The 26,566-nt window shown below is 35.6% G+C and overlaps 3 protein-coding genes across 6 annotated transcripts in view; 1 reads left to right on the forward strand and 2 right to left on the reverse strand.

The window, feature by feature from the left end:
• Positions 1–2,215: 2,215 nt before the first annotated feature.
• LOC139980074 (complement C3-like) lies at positions 2,216–16,854 on the reverse strand. Its single transcript, XM_071991439.1, has 13 exons — positions 16,825–16,854; positions 16,174–16,339; positions 14,108–14,316; positions 13,439–13,591; positions 12,890–12,958; positions 11,635–11,813; positions 10,640–10,727; positions 9,330–9,513; positions 8,343–8,429; positions 6,387–6,464; positions 4,760–4,843; positions 3,601–3,751; positions 2,216–2,605 (listed from the first exon to the last, which is right to left on the reverse strand). Exons 1-13 carry the CDS (start codon positions 16,852–16,854, stop codon positions 2,500–2,502), a joined length of 1,584 nt encoding a protein of 527 aa, XP_071847540.1. The 3' UTR covers positions 2,216–2,499.
• Positions 16,855–17,048: 194 nt separating this feature from the next.
• LOC139979752 (uncharacterized) lies at positions 17,049–21,650 on the reverse strand. Of its 3 annotated transcripts, none has more exons than XR_011797318.1 (4): positions 21,240–21,650; positions 19,650–19,766; positions 19,093–19,208; positions 17,049–17,824 (listed from the first exon to the last, which is right to left on the reverse strand). XR_011797318.1 is itself a non-coding variant. In XM_071990834.1 (4 exons), exons 2-4 carry the CDS (start codon positions 19,749–19,751, stop codon positions 17,606–17,608), a joined length of 423 nt encoding a protein of 140 aa, XP_071846935.1. In that variant the 5' UTR covers positions 19,752–19,766; positions 21,240–21,650; the 3' UTR covers positions 17,050–17,605. The 3 variants fall into 3 exon arrangements, 2 of the variants coding, with proteins under 2 accessions (XP_071846935.1, XP_071846936.1); XM_071990834.1 differs by having other exon boundaries at positions 17,050–17,824; positions 19,664–19,766; XM_071990835.1 differs by lacking the exon at positions 21,240–21,650 and having other exon boundaries at positions 17,050–17,824; positions 19,664–21,180.
• Positions 21,651–22,230: 580 nt separating this feature from the next.
• Positions 22,231–26,566, forward strand: part of LOC139980281 (hyaluronan mediated motility receptor-like) — a 75,349-nt gene continuing 71,013 nt past the window's right edge. The window contains exons 1-2 of one of the 2 annotated variants that reach the window (XM_071991826.1): positions 22,231–23,753; positions 25,356–25,451. In XM_071991826.1, the coding sequence (XP_071847927.1) occupies positions 23,714–23,753; positions 25,356–25,451 (136 nt within the window). In that variant the 5' untranslated portion in view covers positions 22,231–23,713. Of the gene's footprint in view, positions 23,754–25,012; positions 25,452–26,566 lie in introns of those variants that run through there. The other variant, XM_071991829.1, reaches the window with a different exon arrangement.

Below are 26,566 nucleotides of genomic sequence, written 5' to 3' on the forward strand. Positions count from 1 at the left end.
TGTCTTAACTTTGTTGGAAAAAAAAAATCAGATTTTCAGATTTTATTTACAGTGATTTCTTCTCTATCTGTCGAAAGTCAGCCTTTTGTAGACATCAGAAGTTTTATCAGAAATAAATACTGCCAACGTACACATTATTTGTGTTTCTTCTGCTCTCTTTTCTTTCAGTGATACTAGTCAGTGAAACTAGTCGGGTTTAATTCTTTCAGTGAATTTAGTCAGTGCAACTAGTCAGTCGATACCGACTAAGAAAGGTTAGTCGGGAGAGGCACCATCCTGACTAATGTAAAACCTGCTATAAACTAGTCGGTGGCTCATATAAATTAGTCGGTAAAGACCGACTAATGTCACCAACTAATGTAACTGACTAATATACATTTACCAACTAAGAAATTGTTGATCGACTAAGCTTACGGACTAAGATGACCGACTAAGAAATCCAACTGACTAAGGAATAAATTAGTCGGTATAGCAACTGACTAAGGCTATGTTAGTCGGGAGAGGCACCAGATGGACTAACGTTTTGTTAGTCGGTGAACCAATTTAAGTTTTCAGTGTACTTGATACTACAAGTCATGATAGTTTTACTTAATCAACATGATTAAAGTAAAATCCAAACCCCTCTTTAATCGCATTCACCCTAGTTAGTAATCCTTTTAATAATGTTTAGAGAACAAGTTACAAAACTGGTATAAAAAGGTGAGTTTTGATGTTGATCTATTTCCCCATATTAACCTGTCAGCCCATTCACCAGCTGTTGTGAGTTTCGTCTCAGATGACGTGGATTCAGCATTAAGTTGAAAATGTATACTTTTAAAGTAAATTTTATTTGTAAATATGTGAAATAATTAAGTATTTTGTTAATTAATTAATGAAATGTCTTCTTTGTCGTCTATATGTAGACCTAATTCGTTTTAAGAGCCATCTAAAATAACAAAGACGCCTTTATATCATGAAAAGTTCATATTCGCGTATTTATTGTTATATAAATCGGCACATCTTAAATGTTTCTATATTCTTCGTCAACTTGCATTCTCAAAGAAGATTTTTAGTACATATTCTTATATTTAGTACATGATCATAGAACCATCTCCTAAGAGCGTATATGCCCAAATGCTAAAGGATAGTTGCGACATATTGCTAATAATTTAAGTAAAGTGTAGCATAAGTTAATCTTCGTTAGCCAAAGTAAAGATAAACTTCATATTGAAAAAGAAATGCGCTTCGTAAGAACACCAAAACATGCATACTTTGGTCTCGTTCTGCCAACACATACTTTCAATTGGTCGTTCTGCGTTCAAACGGATAGGTACAGAGTGCGTCAAAACAACGGATGCTCCTCTTGCAGTTTTTTGTTGTTGAAGATATTACTCTGTTAAAATTCTTTAAATAATTGAAGTTAACTTCTGAAGTAATTTACGCGTCACATTCAGTTTTTAAATACGAAATCCGGCAGAGAGAAACAGATCTCTTAAATTGTTTAGGAAATGAAAACTTTTTAAAGATTCTTTTGAAGTCTTATTGTCACCTTATTATGTATTGGACTTTTATACAGTACATAGGTTGTATTAGAGAACGTGTATGTATATACGTTTATGTAATATCCGGTGCGTTTGTTAATGCAGTATGCATGCGTAAAGCTTAACCAGCTCGCTTTCAAGTATATAAGGGTAGAATTAACAGGAAAGCTACCAACTCATGTTAATCAGCACTTTTGAAGCATTCAGTGCAAGGCATACAGAATTTGCTATCTGCAGGTTAATTGTGACGAATGACGAGGAAAGATATGAGGATTGAGGCTTTCGGGGCGTTTGGGCCTTGATAGATACGGGGAAAGGAAATGTCGGTTCCTGCCTGGAATCATGGAAATTTATATTTACCCCTTTTGCAGTTTGTTTGGAAAAAAAGAAGCTCATAGAAAATAGTTTTGAGAAACATTACTTTATTGTCAAAGACTAAGCTATATAACTATAGCACTGTTCATGAGATGTTTAGCTACCCACTCTACTACCACTTACACATTTAAAAAAGGTCGATTAATAAGTTTTCAAAAAATCATCGAATATCAACTTCAAACTAATAACTAGAAGTATAGTTAATTGATGGCGAATCACTTCATTAAAATTCTTTAGGATGTCTCTTGTTCCAAAGATTTCCACCTTCCGGTTGCAGTTTGCAATCTCGCTCATTGGTCCCAAATTGAAAACAAACGACAAAACGACATATTGATTTATAGCATGGCGACATTAGACTTAAAACAAAACTGCAGATTATTTATTGAAAGCAATTCTCCGTTCTCTTGTTATAGAAGGAAAAGGAAATAAAATGAAATCTAGGAGAAGTTGTAAGACATGCTACCCGACTAAGTTTAACTCTAAAATTATGGATAAAAGTGATTGGAAAAATAGATTATTAATAGCAATACCAGCTGCCACATATTCTCTAAATAATTTGAATTCCAAGTTGCTGCTTCAGGAATTAAAATTCAACGCGTTTCAATTAGTTGCAGCCACTGTTACCATCACGGATAGGTATTCGGACTTCCCTGTGATATTTATTTCTCCAACGTGTCATAATTGAATTGTTGTCAATGACGTAGCGATACCTACAGATAAATAAAAACAGAGGTTTAGACGGTTGGTGGTAGTATAATGAGATGTTGTGATACTGGACCTAAGCATTTGTACTATACACCCAATAAGTAGTGATTACCATCCACAAAAGTATATATATATATATTGCAGACAACGCTTACATTTCTAACCAATTAGTGAGCTGTTGGCCTTAAAAATAACTGCAGACATGTTCGGCTAATTTTATTACTTTTGAAGCTAAAGGAAAGTTTTCTCTTCATGATATCAAAATCTCATGTCTTATTAAAGTAAAGCACGTAAAGATATAGCCATGTTACACTGAAAAAGAACCACTTGCGTACCAGCATTGAAGACCACACTGTATTCATATTATTCGTGGTAATTCTGGGAACAAGGCAATTTTCCTATGTGTGATTTAACTGTTAGTCGAAATGTTACTATCACAAGCATTATATATAGTCATGACTTATTTCACAGAGTATCCCAGTGATAGAAACTACGACATGTAAATTGTTATCTTATTATCACATATATGAAGATTTTGTTTGAAACACTAGACATTGTTGATGGTTACTTATTCCCACCAGACAAACTGTATACTTTACTCAAATACATTTATCACACGCCTATATCTTTTCTACTAAAATGTTAGCGGGTTGTCCTTGAAATGTTTCAAAAAAAGTTCACAATTAGACATCATAAATTCAACAGACAGACAAGATTAACTAGTATGGTATTTCCCTAATGTTGCGGTTCATTAATTAAGTAACATAATAAACTTACAATTTATACCAGTATTTTGTCCATTATGCCTGTCTATTTGCAAGAAAAGTAGCTACAAATATAGACATGTCTTCGCAAATGTGTAAAACAAATTCAGTTTTGTCAACGGACAACCCATCTAATGAAATTCAAAGTTCGCCTCTTCTCATCGTTATATATATGTTACAGTATTACGTAACATAACATATCATGTTATGCTTCGTTGGAATCTACATACACTCACCCTTTAACCGCACCATTCCCGTCTGGTTCTGTATACTCCAATGTATTACTGCCAATTAACAAGTACCGCCTAAGTCTTATATTGGGACAACGACAAGCTCTGCTGAGCCAGAACTCACGAGAGTCATGCATATGGACATCTCTTTCATCACCTTTGGAATCGAAAGAAAGGCTTGTAATTAGATATCGTTTTCTATGGAATACTGGAAACATCATACAAATGGCAGCATTAGTTTAAACCCTTGATGGTTGAAATGTATAAATAAATGTCTTCAAATATAAACAGAAAGTTAAGTTGGCGCACGTTTTGGACATCATGAGATATCGCAGAATTAATTTAAAAAAAATTGTGTTGATTCTGTGCAGCTTCGATACTGTTATAAAAACTAAAATCGGACAAATCGTAAATCGTACCAAAATCAGACAATTTCGATAGCAATAAGTGTAGCAAGTCAACACATGGGCTGCCATCGTTTATAACATCTGTTTTTTTGGTTCCTGTGCGATTAAAGTCTTCTTTTTAATCTTTTGTGCTTATTTAATGTTCTTGGTTTCCATTTAAGGCTATTGATGTCAAGACCACAACTATACTCACTGCTACGTGGAATCCATCACAATGTTCCCTAATTCTGACTGCAGATTGAAGTTTACAGAATGTTTGGTATCTGTCGGTTGTTTCGTACAGTATTTCTATAGTATAGTCGTTGCTGACTATTACAGAGGACCATCCAACAAACAACAAATTAATACGTTGAATGGCAGCGATTAGTAACCATATTATACCAGCAAGTCTATTTTTGAACTGTACAAATGGGGTTACCACGACTAGCATTTTATAACACAATATATATAGCATTTATATTGTTGTAGTAATGTTGAAGTTCCTCCATAAATCCGTCTGCAAATGTCTTTTTAATACTGCATAAACATTCAAATTATTAATTGTCGGCACAGCGAGTGGTAAGTCATAGCCTTTATACTTTCTGGTTTATTTTCAAGTAATTCGACGTTTGAATAATGCTGTGTCCAAAAATGTCAAGGCAACGAAAGTTTCTCTTTCGAATGTAACTTAATTAGTGCTATCTAAAGATGTTCATTTGGTGAACGAAACTATATATTTCGTACTATTTTTAACGTATATTTCCTCCATTTGTCATTACCTTTCTTAATTGGATGCAAAATAGTTGCGTTGACGACTTTGTATCCGTCTTCCTCTCGTATGTTCGTTACCTGCAAATGATAAACTAAACGAAGAAGAACAAAAGACATCGAAATATTATGAAAAAATATCTTGGACATGTTTTGAATAGACTGCAGGATAAACAAACACCATGGTACTGTGATAATTGTCAATATTTTGTGTATAAAGTCAAAACGCTAATAATTGCTAGTCAAACTAAAGTGTGCGCTACCATGCTATTTGTTGCATCATCACTACTTGCAAGCATCGAACTAAAGGATAAACTTTAGACAGAATTTTAGTATGGATGGTTGATAATCCAACAAGAAATGCAATAATTTCAACGGCTGGTGTTAATGTTATCGGTTTTCAAGAAGTTCACTTTTAAAATATTTTGAAATGACCAGAATATATCATTTGCATATTCTGAAGACTCAACCACTATAGCAGTTATGTATCTGAGACCATATCTCCTTGAAAAATTAAGTCGTACATTCTGATGACTCAACCTCTATAGCAGTAATGTATCTGAGATCCTAATTTCCTTGATAAATTAGGTCGTACATTCTGATGACTCAACCACTATAGCAGTTATGTATCTGAGACCATATCTCCTTGAAAAATTAAGTCGTACAATCTGATGACTCAACCTCTATAGCAGTAATGTATCTGAGATTCTAATTTCTTTGACAATTAAGTCGTTCATTCTGATGACTCAACCACTACAGCAGTAATGGATCTGAGACCATATCTTCTTGAAAAATTCAGTAGTACATTCTGATGACTCAACCTCTATAGCAGTAATGTATCTGAGATCCTAATTTCCTTGATAAATTAGGTCGTACATTCTGATGACTCAACCACTATAGCAGTAATGTATCTGAGACCATATCTCCTTGAAAAATTAAGTCGTTCATTCTGATGACTCAACCACTATAGCAGTAATGGATCTGAGACCATATCTCCTTGACAAATAACCTGTGAGTATCTTCTCGCTCACTGTAAGGTGCTAGTGAGAAGTTGCTCACTGTCATACTCATGAGAAGTTGCCCACTGCCTTAATGCTTTCTACTAATTAGGGATTTCGATTACTCACTGTTGGAACAAAAGAATTTACTCGGGAGGAATCTTAATTTTCTCACTTGCTCATAGTTGTGCAGTTGAGTTTGTGTTGAATACTCAGACTGCTCACTCTTTAGTAATGTCAAGTTAATCTAGTTGGTCACTATGCATTTAGCAAATTAGATTAATGGTAAGGTATTGCGGCCCGTTTGCAGACTCGTTCCTCGCGTATATATCTCTCACTGGTCCAACCATTAAAGGTATCTCCACTCTTTTCTGGTTTCTCACATGCGCTGTGTTGAAACTGTTGACTATCGGCGAGCGTTGCAATACCAACGTCCACTTGGAGATTGTTTTCATTAGTAGATGATGATAATGAATAGGATATATTAGTATTTTGAAAATTCATATCAGATGTTTAATACTGCTGTGTAGCCTACGGCCAATGTCGATGCTGTGAGGATTGCACACAACGTCTTCAGTGATGATGACAATTAAGGCATATCTGTGACAGATGAAAAGATCTTATGTCAAAATATACTTACCATATGTTTGAGCACTAACACACGCAGCGATCAATAGTTCACCACTATCCGGACTATCAAAACAAGGAGGGCATTCACCTTGAAAGAAGATAGAAAAAGGTGATGTAAACACACGTATTGTCAAAGAACGGTTCCGTGCCAAGTTAGCTTCATACCTAATGAATGAATTCACTCCAAGAAAAGATTGATCACTCCGAACACTTTCAATCGATTTCTCACGTGTTTGCAGTTAAGAATTTATTTTATATTTATAAAGACATATTAAAACTGAAGAAGTTAACTCATAAACATCTGTGCAGAAGTTTTACTTTACACCGAGTATAGCAGTTTACTTCGATCATTTCAAATGTTTAGCTTTGATGACAGAATGATATTCTTATCACTCTTCATTTGCAAAGCTTTGAGAATTAGAATAATCTTGTTGGTTCAATTGATCGATTCAGCTCTAAGGAGGCATTAGCTGATGTTAAAGAATGACCTTATGCCTAGAATGACCTAAGAATGACCTTAGGCAGAATTTAAAAGACTCGAAATGTTATAGTCAAAGACAAATTATTATATGTTACATTTAATGCTGAAACTTTGCAATACTCCTTTAATGGTATATATGATGACTTCAGCTCCTCAGTCCGCACTGTAAGCCTAACTTTTAATATTTATCCATTGCTTTAAAAATTAGAAAAATATTCTAGATTTCTAATGTACCATTAATACGCTTTTGTGTCCATATGGATGTTTTCATTTTGAATCTTGTGTTGCATCTGAGGTACTAAATTCGACACAATGGTCGCTGTGTTACACTAAGTAGTCCATGCTCATTAAATTGATGAATTCAGATGTTTAAATGGTCATTATATATATATATATATATATATATATATATATATATATATATATATATATATATATATATATATATATTTGTGTGTATATGTGTGTTTGTGATGGTGTAGACATTCATATGGACAGATAGAACTATTTTGTAACGGTCTACAAGATGTCAAAAGTAGCTTTGTTTTGTAGCTAGGTCATCCTTCAAAAGAGAATACTCCTCCTGAAAAATGGAGTAATTTGCTTTGTTATTGCACTACTGAAAATCTGTTTTGAGATAACCAAGTTAAGAATGTCTGTGTGGTCTGATCTGCATTGTCATGCCATGTTGTGGATTATTGCCCCAATATTGTCTCTTTGCTTGTAGGTATACCATTATTGTATACAAGTATAGATAATACAATGGAAGTATGTACATCTCGTAATTAATCTACCAATTATGTTAATGACTTGAATTGTATTTCTTCAGGTAGATATAAAAGAGATCGTGGTACATTTAAATGAAGCACACTGTTCCAGTTTTCCTTATGTTTTAATGTGGTTGCGTTACAAGTCATGATAAAAAGAAGTGTGACAAACTGTAGTCTAATGAAATGTTTTTATTACGGGATGAACATTTACTCCGAGAAGGTATCTTTGCCTAGGTACTAAACTGATGTGGTGATGGTGCAGGGCTTTCCGCGAGAACTCTATTCGAGACAACCCCGCTCCCATTTCCTCCTTCCGTGCCCGCCTCCATCATAACAGATGCAACCGGAAATATTACTTTCATGGAAAATAACCCCTGAATGATACAATAATAAAACATATTTGATTATATTTTAAACTGTAAGAGATTATAATGACTTGAACGGTTTGCATCAGGATAGTGCCAATTAAACTGAGCCAATTAGAAGCACAATGGACTATTCATAGAATCGATTTACCTCCATACAACCGGACTAATTATTCACTAGTGTAGAAAATGACGTGGGAATGGCTTTAACCTGCCGGTTAGGATAGTCAGTTGATCCCATGAGGATGTTTTATATGCCTACTGTCATACGAGGGGTACAAACCTGACTTTTACATCACACATGAAATAAATTTCTATCAGCTCAGCTTTTATGACATGGATCGACTTACTTGAAATACAAGTACATTCGTCATCGTTACACAGCGTCTGTACTACATTTGAACCTTCCCCTGTATAGAATTGTATGCACTCCTCATCTATAAAAGAACAGATTGAAAAGATCATAAATAAAAACAATTGTGAAAACTCACTTCGAAACTAATGTGTGATATTTAAATATGCCTATATGATATGAACTACATGCTGTTAATTGTTGACATAAGTTGCCAGTTTGAGCATGATTAAACGTTAAATAGCGAAGATGCTTTGCGCAGGCTATGCAACTGAACAAATCATGATCATTATTCAATGCTATAGCCCGATTCAAGTCCTATATAAGACCCTTAGACGTCTGAATAATTTATGTAACAGCTGCAATGGACATTGCAAAGGTACACCTGTGATATCATCATATACGATGTGGAGTAATGATATGAGGCATCCTGTCTCTTAGAAGGGGGACATCTCCTCACGGACAACCAGACAGTCCAGATATGGGTATCCCTGGGCAATTTATGACCCGAGAGCAATAAAATTAAGGAAATACTAAGGGGTTTACGAGGCGAACCCCGGAGCTCTGCAGAGACGCTGCTAGAAATCATCGCAGCGTGTACAGAACTGAAAACATACGTGCAAAAGCTATGTGCACAACTAACGCTACATACAGCCTATTACGTAACAACCCATAAATATGCATAGGGTGCAAACCACAAAATTTGAATTTACTACAGTATTCTTGGAGTAGAATATTGAGAAGTTGGGAAGTGCATGGATAGAAAGTTTAAAAGACCATGTAAGGTTATATGCAAATGTGAACTCGAAAACTTATGCCTGGCAAGTTGTGGCAACCGTATACATGTATAACGATTTAATACATTGGCATTGTATTCCATGTGTAGCCTATAGGGTAGATACTGAGGAACAGAAGCAATTTACAGATACGTTTAACTTAAAATCAGGAAAATCATCACGCTTTATAAGAATTATTAGTTACTAACCTGGATCGTAATAGTCATACACTCTAACAGCTGCGTGATGAATGTTGGTGACGTTGAATGCACACTCAGCCAGAAATTCAAAGCTTATAGAGCCTTCGCGTTGTATGGGAAAGTAATCAGTATAGAAAATAACTGAATGGTCTGAAGATTCATATCTTGCTACAAGGCTATTGTCTTCTACGACCTGTAATTGGTTAAAAAGTTGCATGGATGAAGTTAACATATAACTCAGATAATGCGATCACGTGTTATAGCTGTATCAATAAATACTTACACAAAAACTTATTAATAATAATTATTACAGAGATAATATTAGTACCACGAAAGAAATTATTAACGAGTGTTAGCCTGAAAGTTGGTATATGTATTACACGAAAGAAATAATTGACAAAATATTAACCACTTGTGCAGATGTGTGATTTGATTTTTAAAATTATTATCACATTTTCAATTATAGCAATCATAATATAAAACAAAAACAAATATAGAAATGCCACTCAATAACTGAAACTAGAGCCGTTCCTGCGTAGCTGTCCATGAGTTACAGCAATTTGTCAATGAGTTGAAGTTTGTTTGATAACTTATTGGAAAAGATGGAATGTTTATGGTATGACTATAGGCAGTCATATGTCCTATCGATAATATCGTTAAATGTACGAGAAATCGATTTCTGATGAGTTGCGCACAACTGACAGTTCCGTTTTCTCGTTGTTTCATTCAAGTTCTATGATTGTGATTTGACGAAATCGGCATATGTCAAAATTGACACCTGACATCTGGTTAAAAGGACTTTATCACATGTCATCCCGGTTACGCTTTAGATTGGAAGATATCGCATATCGAACAAAGACATGCTAATATGTACTATACGTAGCCTAAAGGTTATCTGTGTTTGTTGTTATGTGTTTGTTGTCGATATTTTAAAACCCTTGTCATGCAAAAAGAAATTTAAACGTAAAACATCATGAGCATAGTCTTTGCTCCAGCAACTATAGTTCAAAGACGGTAAACGTTTTAAAATTGTAGGTTTTGTGATTTATTCATATTTCTGTAGTTTGAGGAAACTGCTGAGGATGTTCTTAAAACAGGCTTGTCTAAATATGGACTACGGTATACTCTCACTATTATTGAGATGTTTTAAACATATACGTTGGTAAAAACATGATAGCTACCTCGTTCATGCAGTCATTAATCAAACAATGATATCAATACTACTGACACATACTGAACTTCATGCCTCCGAATAAAATATTACAAAAATAAATTGACATTGGTAGATTTTGTCACAACGAGTAAATGATCAACATTACCTTTTCGCAGCTCGTCTTATTTGGAGTAAAACCTGTGAATAGTCCAAAATCTATAATACCCATGCTGGTGTTGGTGTCGCCCAAATAGCTACAAAAATCAGAACGTGCAGGTATATGTACGATTTAGTTGGAGGAAGTAACTTGTTTATAATTAACACCGCTATACACAGAAACAATAGAGATTTGCAATGTGTCAAATTTAGTCCAGGTGATGTCGGACTGGATAGTATAGGCTAACTACTAATTTTATCAACTAAATGAGCCTTAACCGAACAAATCATTTGTCTCTCAACAAAGACACCTAATGCTTTGAATTCTTACCATTCGAGAAACGGGATTACATTCTACTAATTGCAATGTGAATTAAATATTCCCAAACAACTGAATACGTAGTTTTCTATTCCACAACCATCATGTACAATTTTATCGTTTCTTCATGTGCCATTCAAAAGTAATTTTTACCTAGCTATGCACGTCAAGTTGTCATGTTCGTGTCCGATATACCTCTCGTTTTAAATATATATTTTGGAGGCTTTCCTTTCACAGAAATCAACTCGATTTTTCTTCAGTGAAACTCGTTAGCATGTTTTAAAAGAGTAATGAAGTCAATTTCACAAGGAAATATTTATATATATATATATATATATATATATATATATATATATATATATATATATATATATATATATACAGGGATGTGCCCAGGATTTTCTGAGTGCCGGGTATACTGATCGCCGTCCTTTAGTCGATTTTTGAAGGTGATCAGATGCCAAATGCTGGCACTTGTGTAGCTTTATATAAATGTATATAAATATATATATATATTATTTATATATTTATATAGTAATATATATATATTACTTAAATATATATATATTTATTTATATTTGAATGTATATACATTTATATAAAGCTACACTATATATATATATATATATATATATTTATATTTATATATTTTTTATTTTATTTATTTACATATGTCAATGACTTACGAAACTTCAATGTTAATTAAAAGCTTGTCGCCCATATTGTATCGTATTTCTTCATCGGGGTCTTGATCCGGGTTTTTATCGGGGGATTGTTCCTTTTTAATTCTCACGGTAGAGATGACCATATTAAATGGACACAGTTCTCTTCTATCGTTACTATTTTCGTTGTATTTCACTTCGACCTATAGTGGAATATATTTGTTGATAATCAATCCAACACGCACAATAATATCATATTCACCAAGGAAGACAGTAGTTTGGATAGACAAGGAATGATGCCTTAAGCTACAATAGAAAATCTTTGAGGCTTTCCATCATCGCCGTCATATCGTTCCTAACAGAGCCGTATAGATACAGCTCTAGATAATATTGAGCGTCATTATACTATTTACAGATCATTTGGAAAGCGCTGTAACATACCTCAACCTATGTGATGGTTGTGAAAATATGCTTGAAAAGATGTCGTCTTGTGATCAGCGGAAGTGATTAGTTTCGGGAAACTAGAAAGGGCTCATATGACAGAGCCCTATGTTAATTAAGGACGTGTCTGGAGATCCCAAGGTTTGAACAAGAGCGAAAAACATAAACAACATGTTACGTAATACGCAGCACACCTATACATACAGAACCTGAGAGCCTAAACGTCATATCGTCTTTATATGATTGACGAAGTTATAGCAAGTTTTCTTTCAACTAAGTATCACCAACTGTGATTTATGGAGCTCCATTTCAATTCGATAGTAGATGATAGAACATGGTCCAAAGAAGTGGAAACAAATGATATAGCTGCAACATGCATTTTTAATATGACGGTACGTATACATTATATTTGATGCGACGCCGTCTTCTCTCTATTGCAAAATATTAGTTTTATCTTAAAATTATCATCAAGTGTGCAGTTTATTAGAATAGATTACTTGTATCATACGATGATGTATAACCTCCACTCGGACCAATCTAATTTAACGTGCTAAAATACTTTCCAAAAATATATCTGCTAACGTTAACCTCCAAATGTGATGTTTACACAGTGTATTTTTACGCCACAGCATGCTCTGGTGTTCAAAATGACGTGATATGGACTTTAGACATAACCAACATAGTACAAGTCTTTCCATTGTATCTCAGGCTAATGCAATTAATATTTTTTCGGGATTGGTTAAATCTGATAGAGCTGTCTATTTATTTACAATGTCGATTTTTGTTAAGGCTGTTCGTTCTTATAAATTACAAGTTAAAAATGAAATTCTTGCCGTACATTTAATGTTCCAATTCCCACTCCTTGCGTTTCCACCAAAAGTTGGTCTCTAATGTTCCCTTTCGTTACCTTAAAATAAATCAAGACAATCAGTTATTACAATTAACATTGATATAAACTATATATCCTTTGATAAGTCACCTGATTTCCACGATATATATTATATAATATATATATAATATATATATAAATATTATATAATATATATACAGAGCGGGAGGCCCGGGCTCGAATCCCGGTGGAGGCTGGAAGTTTTATCACTGTTCTCGATTTTCCAACTCATGACGTATACATGAATGTATATATATATATATATATATTTATATATATATATATATACATATATATATATATATATATATATATATATATATATATATATATTTGGTTGAGTGGTTTTTACCTTGGCGTATCGTGCTCTGTATGTACGCGTGTGTGTGTGTGTTAGATGTACGAATTCCGTAAATATGATTATTATATATAATTAACATATTCTTATTATAATTTATATATATTAATACCAATATAAAACACTAATAACATATATACCTCTACTGTCTTCTGAAGTAAGGTGTCTTCATTTTCCAACCGAAATATTGTCTTGAAGCCACTCGCACTTGATATGTTGCAGTGAAGATTCAAGTCACCTCCTACGGTGAGGGCTGAAAACTCCGAAAGAGATTGCAGGGCGATGACCGTGTCCTGGAAAATAAGCAGATGAATTTGATCATTAAATCCTGGCATTATGGAACGCTCAATGTACATGTTTAGTATTATCAACAGCAAATGGACAGACATAGTTTGGGACCGACAAGACTCGTTTTGTTTACTTCACAAAACGTCTATTTTTCGCACTATTTTCACAAGTAGTCGAAAGTTTGTCGTAACAAGTCACAATTTCGATAAAACACTGAAAATTTATAGCTTGCTACGCCTCTTCCGTGTAAATGTCTGCATGTTTTCAACACAACCCAAACATTTAGTCAAGCCATTCCTCTTAGTTTAACCTATATATGTTGCCTATAAGAATGAGCTCTGTCGTGGTATGAACCGTATCGAGACAAATTGCTAACCAGCTGTGACTTTTTGCAGGAAAAGAAAAGGCCACGTTAAGAACATTTCAAGTAGATGTGATAAACTCAGTGAAAGTGATGAAAAAACGGAATAATTAGGAGGTTTCCAGTTAAAACATGGGAACTCTTGAATCGATCATCTTACTTGTGTAGAAACAAATCCTCCACCATAATTTTGTTGCGTCGATAACCAATTTGCAATTTCTGCAGCATATGTGAGTTCACGAAGTTTGATCTGTGCCAAGAGAGCGTACCCGGTCGTCTCGACGGAAAGAGCTGAAGGACGGCGTTGAATCCAGAATGGTCGCCCATCTTGTTGCTGGTTGCCTGCACCCCAGGCACGAGAATTCGTAACTTATAAAAATATAGGTCGAAAGGAAAATTGTTCTGGGTAATTAAAATGCCGTGGAAGACGTCTTGGAAAAATGCAAGTATTACCAGGGTGTTTACTGGTTACAATTGTTTTATTTTCTTCTTATGTAATTCTGTCTCCATTTTTCTTATTTCTCACTTTTTAACGCGTTTCTTTAAAGTTTTTAATACTAATTCTTGTAGCTTGATTAATTAAACTCAAGCAAATACTTGTTTTCTCAACGTCCACCTATTTTGAATAAGAGTTCTCCAATGGGTTGCGATAGACGTTTGGGTTTAATTTTTTCTTATAACACAGATAGAAAATATCAGGTAAGTGTTCGTCTTACTGCAAAATCACGATATTGAAGTTCACTGATATTCCGGGAAGTGGGGGGGGGGGGGGAGAGTATTGATGTTGTTTCGTAATTAATGATGTAAGTAGACTCCTCCCCTTATAGTATCATAATATTATTTTGTGTTTTCGCGAGGGTACGTTTCTATCCTTACTTGGGTATATGGTTGGTGGTGCTGGTGACGTATGATCCTACAGGGTGTGGACGACACAAAATTATGGGATAGGTGATGGGGAATATGAGACCCATAGGATAGGAAGCAAGAAGGGGAGAAACAGGGGAGGGTGTCAAACAAATTGAGAGAGTTTAGAGTGTCGGCAAGAGAAAGAGAGAGTTGTTAGAAGAGGAGAGAGCAGAAGAGGTACATATGAGGAGGGAGAATTGTTGGGGAGAGAGAGAGGTGGAGTGACATGGGGGTCTGGAAAGGGGGAGAGCTACATCAGTATTATTCTTTTACGAAAGGAGTTTTAAATTCCGTTACGACTTTTTAGCTCCCGAATTCTTACAACGAAGGAACCGCTGTTGAACACCATAATACTTTTAATATCATAAAATTTCATCATTAAATCTACGAAGGAACCATTGTTGGATACCGTATTCATTTATATCTTATTGTCATTATTCAATCCATTCTTTCATGGAGCACCTTATATATTTTCTTACATATTACATTAAATGTTCGATTAAGTCGTCTGAAGTTAGGGCAAAACCCTTCCCAGCTTAATACTTTTAATATTTCGAGGAAGCTCATGACTTCTTCTATACCATCTAAAAACTCATATTCATATAATCTGGAATTAGACTGTACAAGTATAATAGTGTGATGGGACTACGAGATCGTCGACGCTAACTTCCGGAAACGGAGAAAAACTCTTTGAACTCTTAACCTAAACAACTGTTGGACATGTTACTGTTACCATTTGTGCGTGTGGTTGCGTGTCTGCGTGTGCGTGTGTTTGTTTATTCTGATAGTTTATATCTTCTTTGTCTTTAGAGTAAACCTGGGATAAGTATAAGGAGTCTCCCGTGAGCAGGTAATGTGTGAGTTCGTTATACCTTTGTTTCATATAATTATTTCACTTTAATATCATTAGTTACAAGTCAGTATTCGGACAAGTTCAACTTACTATCGATACAGTTTGTAAACTGGAAAACGGTTCCAGTCTTTGCTTGAGTCCTCTTGTGTCACTGCTTTCTTATCATCCCCGTGATTCTACAGTGATAACTTCACATTTTCACGTAATACGGTTCAAAGTCACCTACACTTTCTTAAAAATTTACCAGTCTGAGCCTTACGGCGTACAATTGTTAAGATGCTTTCATTGTTTCTCAGGGTTTACCGGCTACATTGAGCAAAGCACATTCCAACAGAAGGTGTGAGCATGATACCGAAATTTTGAATTCACATATTTACAAGAACCTGAATTAGACTGTATTCCACATAATTATAATGTTCTCTGCTGCTCACAAATTCTTTTTCCTTTTCTTATAATTGCTATCTTACCTGGATCGTGGACGGAGTGAGATCTTAGCTTAATATTGGCATCGGCACGCCTGTCACTGTTCATTAGAGCTAAGGCATATGTCACCACAGCAATTACATATGGTCGTTGAAGTCCATCAAGTTGACTCTCCAAGTAAGAAATGGCACTGTTCTTAGCAGCTGGGTTCTAAAATATATAACAAAAACAAACAAGTAAACTATGTTTTAACTTGTTAAGATTTCCTTATTTTGTTAGGTACTATAGCATTACGGCATTTGTATAATGACACCATTACATAATATATTGATGAATGTCACCATTGACTACCGAAAACAACAACAATTTTAAATTAGTTAACCACACGTTTTCGGTCATTTTGGTATACGTGCTCAAGTTTGGCAAAGTCTGAAGCTTTGCCGCCTATAACTTTTGCCTTTTACCGTACATTAGTGCACTGAAGGCATACAGAGACTAATATTTTGCATTTGCTGTCAGGAAAGAGATACTACGCCTATTCATATATATTATTATTCAACGACTAGTTGAATACGCTGGTTGTGGTTCGCCAGCATCGGTTTGAACAGAAGTTAGCATTCGTCGAAACGATCGTCTCGCAAGGATCTCAAAGGATCTCAAAGGCGCTACCAGAAGATCTACAGACCAACCCTTACGTTGGTCTTTAGTATGATAGTAAGGTACATTTAATGATATAACGTATCCTGTAGCTAAGCTTAAGTTAAGTGTCAAAGTTTTAACCCCTGCAATTAGAAATGTACAGATTGATGAAAGATGGTGATTGAATGAGAATTATATTTGATCGATACATTCCATTCCATTTATTGTCTTCCTGGATACGTAAAGTATTTGCAGGTTTTCTTTCTGTTGTCATTCCATAACAGTAGAGAGGAAAGCACTAGCCCTAGTAGTTATAAGTGTAAATTTTTGATTACCTGCTTCCCTTCTCAAGAATAGTCAGATGTGTACATTTGACTTAAAAAAGACCCTCAACTGTGTCATAAGCAGGATCAAAACAACATCAATGTGTACACGTTATGGAAAAAATGATAAGATGAATTTGATAAGCAAACGTATACAAACATTTTTTCCCATGAAGACACATAAAGTCAGTGCATGTTTATGAAAAATGATAACATGCAAAGAAGTAAAAGAATTTTAAGTTACAAAAACCAACTTAAGTATTGAACCAATAAAATGATTAAAAGCAGCAAGGTCCGGATCCAAGAAGTCATAACTTTTTGTTTAAAGAAAAACTGTAACAAAGAGAGATGTCCATCGCTGTATCGTTTATACACTGTGCTGTGGGTATTGACTGCAGCTGTTTGTACTGACTGTATACTAGTGTATATTTACTGACGGTAGCAAGCTGTGTTTGTATTTTCTGGGATCGATGGTGGTGCCTAACACTTCTGTTACACCTCAGTCAAAACTAGGTCAGATTTCCGGCATTAGACGTTTCTTTTTGCGCGAGTCTTCACACCCTTTAAAGCAAACACCTATTGCTTTCAGTAGGGATGGTTGTGGCAGAGCATGTCTCTCGAGAATAACATAGGCCTGGGATGGTGTTAGGTGGGTGCCTCTGCACACTACAAAGGGCTGTGGCGTCATGTCCACATTGATAGTCCTTGCGTATTCTTCTATGTCAACATCCTCCTACAGTTATAAAAGAAAAGGTACAATTTATTCCTGACTGTTACTGTAATTTATTCCTAACTGTGAGAGGGACATTTCAAATAAAAAAAAATGCAATGCAGAATATGACCGTGACACCTTCGTACTGAGTAGTACTAACCTTAGTTAGACAGAACAAGAAAGAATGTAACTGCTGACTGCTGAGCACACACAGCTAACAGCATCTCTGACCAGATTCCAGAATAGACAAATTATGTGAACTTGGAATTTCCGTCACATGAAGCACGAGATATTTTCTCTCATAATAGCCATAAATTCACATTCATAACATAGGTGACCTTGCAACTTTACACAGATTCAGAATAATCTTTTGGTCATGATGCCCTTTTAGTATTTATTTCATGTAGCAACTTTGAACATTCATACATTACAGTAATCTTACTAGTGTTTCCTCAACCAAATACTTAGACTCTGCAGTGAAGGTCAAGCGAGACATCAACATGCCTAACAGTTTTGGTATGACACGGCTGGGATTAGAAATCGAGCCCCGCCTCCTGGATGGCTCTGACCACTCATTTTTTTCCATTATGTAGCTTATATAGGTGAGCGTGGGACATGATAAATATTTTGGTGGGGTGGGGGCGGGGGGAAGGTTTCCCAGCATTTCATGACAACAAAGTTCCCTGATGAATTTTCAAAATTCCCTGATGATTAGTTCAACCTATTTCTAGTGTGATATGTCTTTGCACATTTTGGACATGAGCCAATATATAAGACTGACTGCTCTCTTGGGCCAATCAAATTCCCTAGCTTTTCCCTGATTTTTGAGACATTTTTCTCAAATTCCCTAACTTTCCCTGACTGGAAAAAGGGAAACTAATTTTCAAGGTTCTGCTTCCATTTTCCAGGATGGCTGGCAACCCTGCTAACCAATCTGCCCTCACAATCCCCCCCCCCCCCCCCAACACCCAGGAAAATAATTCTCAATGACCTTACGGTTGAGAAACTATGATTTAATTGTTGTGTCTGTTTATTCACCTCTCAAAAGTGGATGATTTGTACAGTTTTTAGACCCTCTAATGTGGAGAAGTTTCTTAAAAGTTAGTCATGAAAGGGAAACACAAATAACATAAAATTTATTACTAGTTGACTACATGATCTCTGTCAAATTAAATGTACCTTATTTGCAATGGGAATCAGATTATGAAGCAATTCCAAATTAAGATCACAAAATTCATTGATTCATGCATGATTCCAACAAATTTTACCTTTTTGAATAAACTACTTACCGGCTGAACAGTGATGAAGCTTTTCACGGATTGCTGTGCCAAGCTATGGCCCCTTTTACCCTTCACACCTCGTAGTATTACTGATAGCATGAAGACTGCAAGGTTCTTCTTTTGATCTGTGAATTAGAGCATATCATACTACCAGTGTTTGTAGGTAGGTACTTAAGTTTTATGGGTAATTGTTCTCAACAAAGGTTTAATACTGCCATCCACAGCTTTTCATCCAGGTTTGGAGTGCTAAAATAGGTTTCCCTGTTACTTATTTCCTTTTCCCTGTTCCAGTTAGTGTGTATTACGTAAGAACATGTAACATTTCTCAAAAGAGCATTGCATGTACATAAATCGGAGCATGGTACCTGTAATGGGAATTTAAATTTAAATATAAAACCTAGACATTTTGTAATTCCTTGGGGACCTTGGCACATAAAATGGGTTATTTACTCTCTTTTTTTAAGTAAGAACATTCATCACTATAAAAAGAATTAAGTCCTAATGTTGCCATCTACAACCCTGAGACAATTGAAAAATGTATATCCCATTTAGTTTCTTTAAAGTACCTTCTGTCACTAACCCTTCAAAAATGTCATCCTGGTGTCAATCTTTGGTATGAGCTCCTTCATAGTACTTTCATGATTCATCCAACAAGGACAACGCAGCATTGTCTATCTCATTCTCTGAAATAACAACAACAAAAAACTAGCATTTAAAGAAAGTAGCATAAAGTTTTAAAATCAAAACAGTGCCAAAAAGGGAGGGGAGAATTCATTAAAAAAATTGTTGCACCTTCGTCAAGTAGTGATTTTTTATGTTTTTACTGTAAGCAGATAGAGTCTTAAAATCTACATGGTTGTATGTGGTTATCGTGAAGAAAGTTACAACCGTTTTTGATACCAAAATGACACAGTTTGGGCCAAAAATGTTTTATTCAAAGAACTACATTACCCTCCATGACACCCTACTAAATGGAAATGGTTTTTTTCATTTCTTGAAAATGATACATGATTACCACGGGTCAGATATTTGGCTGTGAGCCAGCAAAGTGATGATATATATAATATATTATAAATCAATGCAAAATTACCAAACATTTTTTTTTATTATGCCACACAACTTGGTTAACCAAACCAAAAGGTCATCGAAAGTTCATTATGGTTTTAATATTTTGGATAAATGCATACACCTAGCCTTGGCATAGGCCCCTTTAAGTTTTATCATTCAATTTATTTATACCTGAAAAAGAAAATGATAGAAGGAAGAGACATATTTTTACATGTCAAAATCTTGTCTTTCTGATCACATAGTCTCGGGCCTACAGATACGCCTACTGTACCAGTTTTGTGGAAATTTTGCAGACGTAGGATCTACTGTACACTTAAAGTTAAACCATAAATTTATGAATATTGTGAGGCTGAGCCCCAATAAAAATCAACATTTGTAATACTGAGGCGAGGTATAAATTAGTAGTTTCTTGTCCTGCCTGCATCCTTTTGCCCACTGGGTCAATTTCCTTCCCTTTTTTAATTTTCAAATTTGAACAACCAATTTACCCAAATTATACCACAGAAATTCCCCTTCTGATCACACTCTCTGTAGGTTAATTGCCTGCACCCTCACTTTTTCTGAACAGTTAGGAAAAGAAACTATTTTATTTATAAAAATGTGATCAATATGGCCCAGGCAATACTAGCATTTATTTAAGTTATATTTGTAATATATGACCCAACTATATTTGTAATAGTAAGTAATATATGACACTCAAACTAAGAAGTTTTCCAAAACAATTTTCAGTAAGCTAGTATGAAGGTGACTTAGTTAAGCCTATCCTTAGTGACATCTTAATAGTTTTCTTAACTTTCTTCAGAAAACTGAAAAATGTGAGCATAGGACTGGTGAAGTGTCATCAACATTACTTATCCCACGCCAGACACAAGCATAACGTTATACTCCGTAGCCTAACGTATACGCAAGCGCGCTCTATCTTGTGCAGCAGAGTTAGGCCTAGCCTACGCACGGGCTACGAACACAATATATACTCTTGAGTCTTGACCTAACGTTTGGAAATTGCCAAGTCTGTAGGCGGACACAGCCTAACGTTAGCTAGGCCAAGTAATATTCTAGCCAATCCGTTTGGGGTATGAATACTATACCTTCAAATGATTCCTTCAAGTCTTCTACCCCCCAACTTCGATAAAGTGTCAACACATCACCATCATCAACCGGGAACGAGGAAGACATAATTCAAAATATACTCATGAATGTACCAAAGAATATTCTACTGCACATCGATCGTATGTACCGTATCTAGTAGAAGTGTGCTGTTATCACGTCGCAACGCGCAACATGCCTTCACTAGTACTCCAGCGTAGTTAGTATACGAATGTACGTTCACAATGATCACATTGCAGTTCGAATTGTACGACAATATTTTGGAGGGAACATTGCCCAGACGTTGGGCAAATGGACTCGTATATATACAGGATAAACGTTGGATAATTGTTTCCAACACCATTTTACCCATAATGGTTAAAGAATTAACCAACATTTTCTTAAAACATCTCTACCCAACAAATTTTTGTTGACCAGAATGTAAGTCGCTTTCGTCCAATCAGAGCGCTAGAAAATAACATGCGACACTGGTCGTTAAATGAGAGCACAAGAAGCTGAGATATGTCAACTTAATTCGACATATGTCGATTACAGGACTAATGGCACACTATATGCGCACCATATATGTCTCTAGATCATAACGATTCCCACAGCTGCTCGAATGGGCTTATTTCATGTTGCTATCGTTGGAAATAATATCGTTGGAATACTTTGAAAGCCTTGGTTTAGTTTGAAAAGGATGATTATGATGACACCTACGACAAATGTGGTAACAGGTGCTTGATTTATGGTATTAGGGAAGTTAAAGGGGAACAAAAGGTAATTTGACTTCGGTTTACTAGAACCAGTGTGTCTTTATAATGAAATATGGAAACGGTTGCAGCAAAAATAAAAGAAACAAGAAACAAGGCAAATGACATTCTAGGATTAGTGTGAAAATGTATATAAAATTTTACAGACAAGTATGTACAATAGTTATATATATATATATATATATATATATATATATATATATATATATATATATATATATATATATATATATATATATATATATATAGGAGATACTGCCTAGCCAAAGGTCGTGTTCAAAATGTCAGTATCTCAGTGGCCTTATTCCAGTTTAGGACAGGAGAAGAAAATATAGATCTTTGTGCATATTTTTTATGTTTCCACCCTTGCATAGTTTCATCACTGATATTGTAGTTAGACAACATGCAGTATAAGATCGAGGGAATTCAGTTACTATAGCACCGTCTCACTTCTTATCATTTTGTTGACTAATTTTTTGTTGTCTCTTCATCTCCCTGTACCGTATCACTTATTGTGTGTTTTCTGTTCGTTTCATTGAAATGTCCCTTTTTTTGGTCAACTCTTGTAAGCTTTTAGTTCGTTTTTTTCTTTGTATATACCAAGGTTGTCCAACCTTTTGCAGAGGATCGAGGTCACATGGAATGGTTATGATGAAGGAGGGGCCGCATGAACCCTACGCTCGTTTTTTCGATTTTTTTGCGCGAAGCCCAAGGCAACAAAATGTGAGCACTGCGCGCGGAGTGCACTGATATATTTTCCTTCCTGATAAAACAGATAAATTAAGTCCAGCCGGCAACCCCCCCCCCCTCCCCTCCGCTGAGAGAGTGTCACACAAACTGACCCGTATGCAGTTTTTTGGACCCAGAAGGTTCGAATGATTGATTATATAGCTTCAAATTGTTATCAATAAATCTGCTCACTAAATTTTACACCGTAGAGCATCTCTGGCGGGCCGCACGCATCCCTGCGTTGGGCCGGACTGTGGCCCGCGGGCCGTAGGTTGGACATGCAACCCTGGTATATACGGTACTGTTCATATTTTTGTCACTACGTTTTGATGCCCCTTTTCCGACTTTGTATGCTTTACGTTCTCTTTCCTATGCATAAACTGCTCGTTTACTGTCTAACTTTCAACCATCGACGTACTGTATACTCATTTTGTAACTCAAAGCCTCTGGGAACATTCGCCCGGTTGCGATTTTTTTTTCTCCAAAACTGAACTGACCACTGACATTTCCTCGATTCTGATTGGCTGATCAAAATCGGAACGGTAGTCTGCGTTTATCAATGAATCCGAAGTGATCCTTAGGGCATGGGTTCGAGTCCTATTTAGGTGGTAGGCCTATTTTTAATTATATATTCTTTATTTATTTTTTCTCCAATTCTTTTTCTTCCCATGTTTCTTCCCATTTTTATTTTATATGATCATTTTCAAATTTTAACCGAGTTACCACCTTCTATGCAAAAAGTTATAAATAAATCAGTTACAACCGATTATACTGTGTACAGCAAAGCAAAGCAAACAGCGTTCCATAACAGCTTGTGGCCTTCCTTTACTATTGGCCGAAGTCAGCTGGCGCTGGATATTTAAATCTAGCAATCTTCAAATTAAAAGCTACATATCAGCCGCGACAAGTAGAGTTCGAATTACGAACAAATATTGACATCGGCTGGCAGTTCGTAAGGTTATCATCTCTACATTATGTCCTTTCCAAAAGCTAAGAGATTTCTAGAAGTTAAAGGTAATGATAGATCTCGAAAAGTCGAAATTTGTAGCCATAACGCAGACCGATGATAGGCACAGGCTAAGCCTAACGCTAGTAAAACCTTTGCCTAACGCTAGTAAAACCTTTGACCGACATTTACTCTTCGCAACTACGCCGAAACCCACACATTAACAGTAGCCTACTTTGAGGCTAATAAAAAGCAAGACTAGGCCTAGGCTAGCTGTAGTAGTGGGCTAGTAGTAGTACTACTTAGTAGTATTTTGTTAGGATTATCGCAACTTCTCGATGCTAAGCAAACTTACTTTTAAATTAAAGCCTAGGCCTAGGTAAATGATAATATCTTTGGACTTTAAGACTAGGCTACAGTCATATGATTTCACAATTCCTTTGATCAAATTCAGCAAAGGGCATTGCTGTGAAGTTTCAACTTTAGTTTAGGCATAGTGCTAGAGCTTGGATGCTATGTAAGTGAACAGTAATAACATGTATAGGCATATAGGCTAAGCCTAGAATAACCAAAATTTCGATTTCCCTTAGGCCTAGGCCTATGCAGTTTGTATACAATTTATTGTCAGATTGTATAAACAAGTTTTCTACCCTTTTAAAAAGTACCTTACGTTATTGATTTATATATCATGTTCGTATGTATTTTACTGTAAAGCGCCTTAGAACAAATTCTGATTGGATAAGGCGCTATAGAAATTTTATAAAATAAAATAAATAAATAAAATACATGGCCGTGGCTATTCTTACGACTAGTCATAACAATTATTTATAAACTATTCTTACGACAAAGGCGAATTCAAGGGCAGTAAAGTAAATAAAGCTAAACCCTAACCCTAAACATAACCCTAAACCTCAATCCTAACCGAAAATTATTGTTACTCCTCGTCGTAAGAATAGTACTCCTGGTCATAAAAGTAGCAACTGCGCATGCGTAGTCGGAAATTATTCTTACGACTAGTCGCAAGAATAGCCACTTTGATACTACATTCATACTACTGTACATTATAGGCTAGGCCAGGCTATGTAGCAACTGTCTTCATGTGAGTTCTCATAGATGATATATATACAGAAATCATCTAAATTTCATATAAATTGATATGTGGTTGCTTTATTAGTTGCAGTCTAGGCTAGACCTAACCGGTTCCAGTGCCATTCCGCCATTGGTACTGTACATACCGCCATACCATCCCGTCATAAGTTTCGATCCTTTATGCCATGGCGGAAAGGATCGAGATATATGACAGAAAGCTACAATTTCTAATTTGATTTTCGTAGAAGGATAGGTACACCGTCTTCAAATGAAATGGTTCACTGGATAGACTTTAATTGTAGTTAAGACAAGATTGAGAATAGATCTATAGTCTTTAACGTACAGGTTGAATGAAAAGTTTTAATTGAAAGTTTGTAAGAGTCAATACACTGTCTTCAAATATCATTAAACTGCAGAATGAAGAAATTGACTGACAGCTGACAGTCTTACTGACCAGTGTGAATAGCGAGTAACCAGTTGTGATTGTAGGCCTATTTTGAAAGGAGATGTAAAATATATAATATATTGTACACCTTCCTAAGCAGCCCTGATATTCAAAAATTGGTTCTGTTTGTTTGTAGATACAACCCCTGCCCCAGACCAGTACAATGTCAGTGCATCAGCTAAGCCACAGGGTATGGCTTTGCCAACTACTGAGAGATTCAAGGAGCCAAAAGGTACAGTTTACACCTAAGGCTTCTGGGCAGGGATGCACCACATGCTTTTCTTCATGCCCCCTCAGGCAACCAGAAATTGGTTTCTTTCAAGTTTAAAACTTAAGTTCCAGGTTGTTCACCTATGGCAGACTTATACAGTATGTGGTGGAAGGCGAGGCCTTAACTGGGTGCTTGTACGGGAAGTACACTGATTGTGCAGTACCTACTGTAGCTGCCTACCTTAGTAGACCTGCAGTAGATTCTAGTACAGGGCAGGTCCAAGCTATTTGCACTGTGACGTACGGGACATTTCAGAGACTTAAATGTGTCTAAAAGTTATAAAATATCTATTTTCCAGAAACTTTTTCAGCTTTTCATATTTGTTATTGCTGCTACTTTATTACAAACTCATGAAGATTTCCTACACTTGCTTTAATTAGGTCCCATCTTAATTAATGTACAGTGTGACAGAGAATTTTGGACCAGAGAATTTTGTGTTTTTTTTTTACTAAAGAGCAAAGCTGAAATCCCTATGAAATTAGGAGGGCAGTGATCAAGCTGTTTTAACTAGTGAATAGCCTAACCTTCCAAGGAGTAAACTGTAACAAATTAGAAAAAAAGATGAAGCCATTCCAGTTCAGTGATTACACAAATGAAAATTGTCCTGTGACGTACGGGACATGTGACGTACGGGACAATTTGTCCAAATAAAAATTGACTATGAAAACTCATAGTTTTATTCCTGAATATACCATAACAAGCTGATTTCTACATAAAAACATTCATTTGGATATGCCAGAACAATGTCATTGGTAATTTAATGCCATATTTCCTTCTTTCGGGGATCGAAAAGAGCAGTGACTGTACTTGTGAGATCATTCCACTACATAAAACATGGAATGCGTAAAGTATAAATCTACTCTACACATTCATCAAATACTCATAACATCAATTTTAGCTTTGTTAGACCACAAATGATCCAAGATGCAAAGTTTTGATGCAAAACTGTTTCGGTATATACTGTACAACACTGTATCATACTCCCCACTATTGACCCTCAAGTTGAAATATGATCCATCCCATTCAAAACATATCAAAATGTCCACAGTAAGGTCCACATAATGTCCATCTATGAA

Source organism: Apostichopus japonicus, chromosome 14, assembly GCF_037975245.1.
Source record: "Apostichopus japonicus isolate 1M-3 chromosome 14, ASM3797524v1, whole genome shotgun sequence".
In the NCBI taxonomy this organism is placed as follows: domain Eukaryota; kingdom Metazoa; phylum Echinodermata; class Holothuroidea; order Aspidochirotida; family Stichopodidae; genus Apostichopus; species Apostichopus japonicus.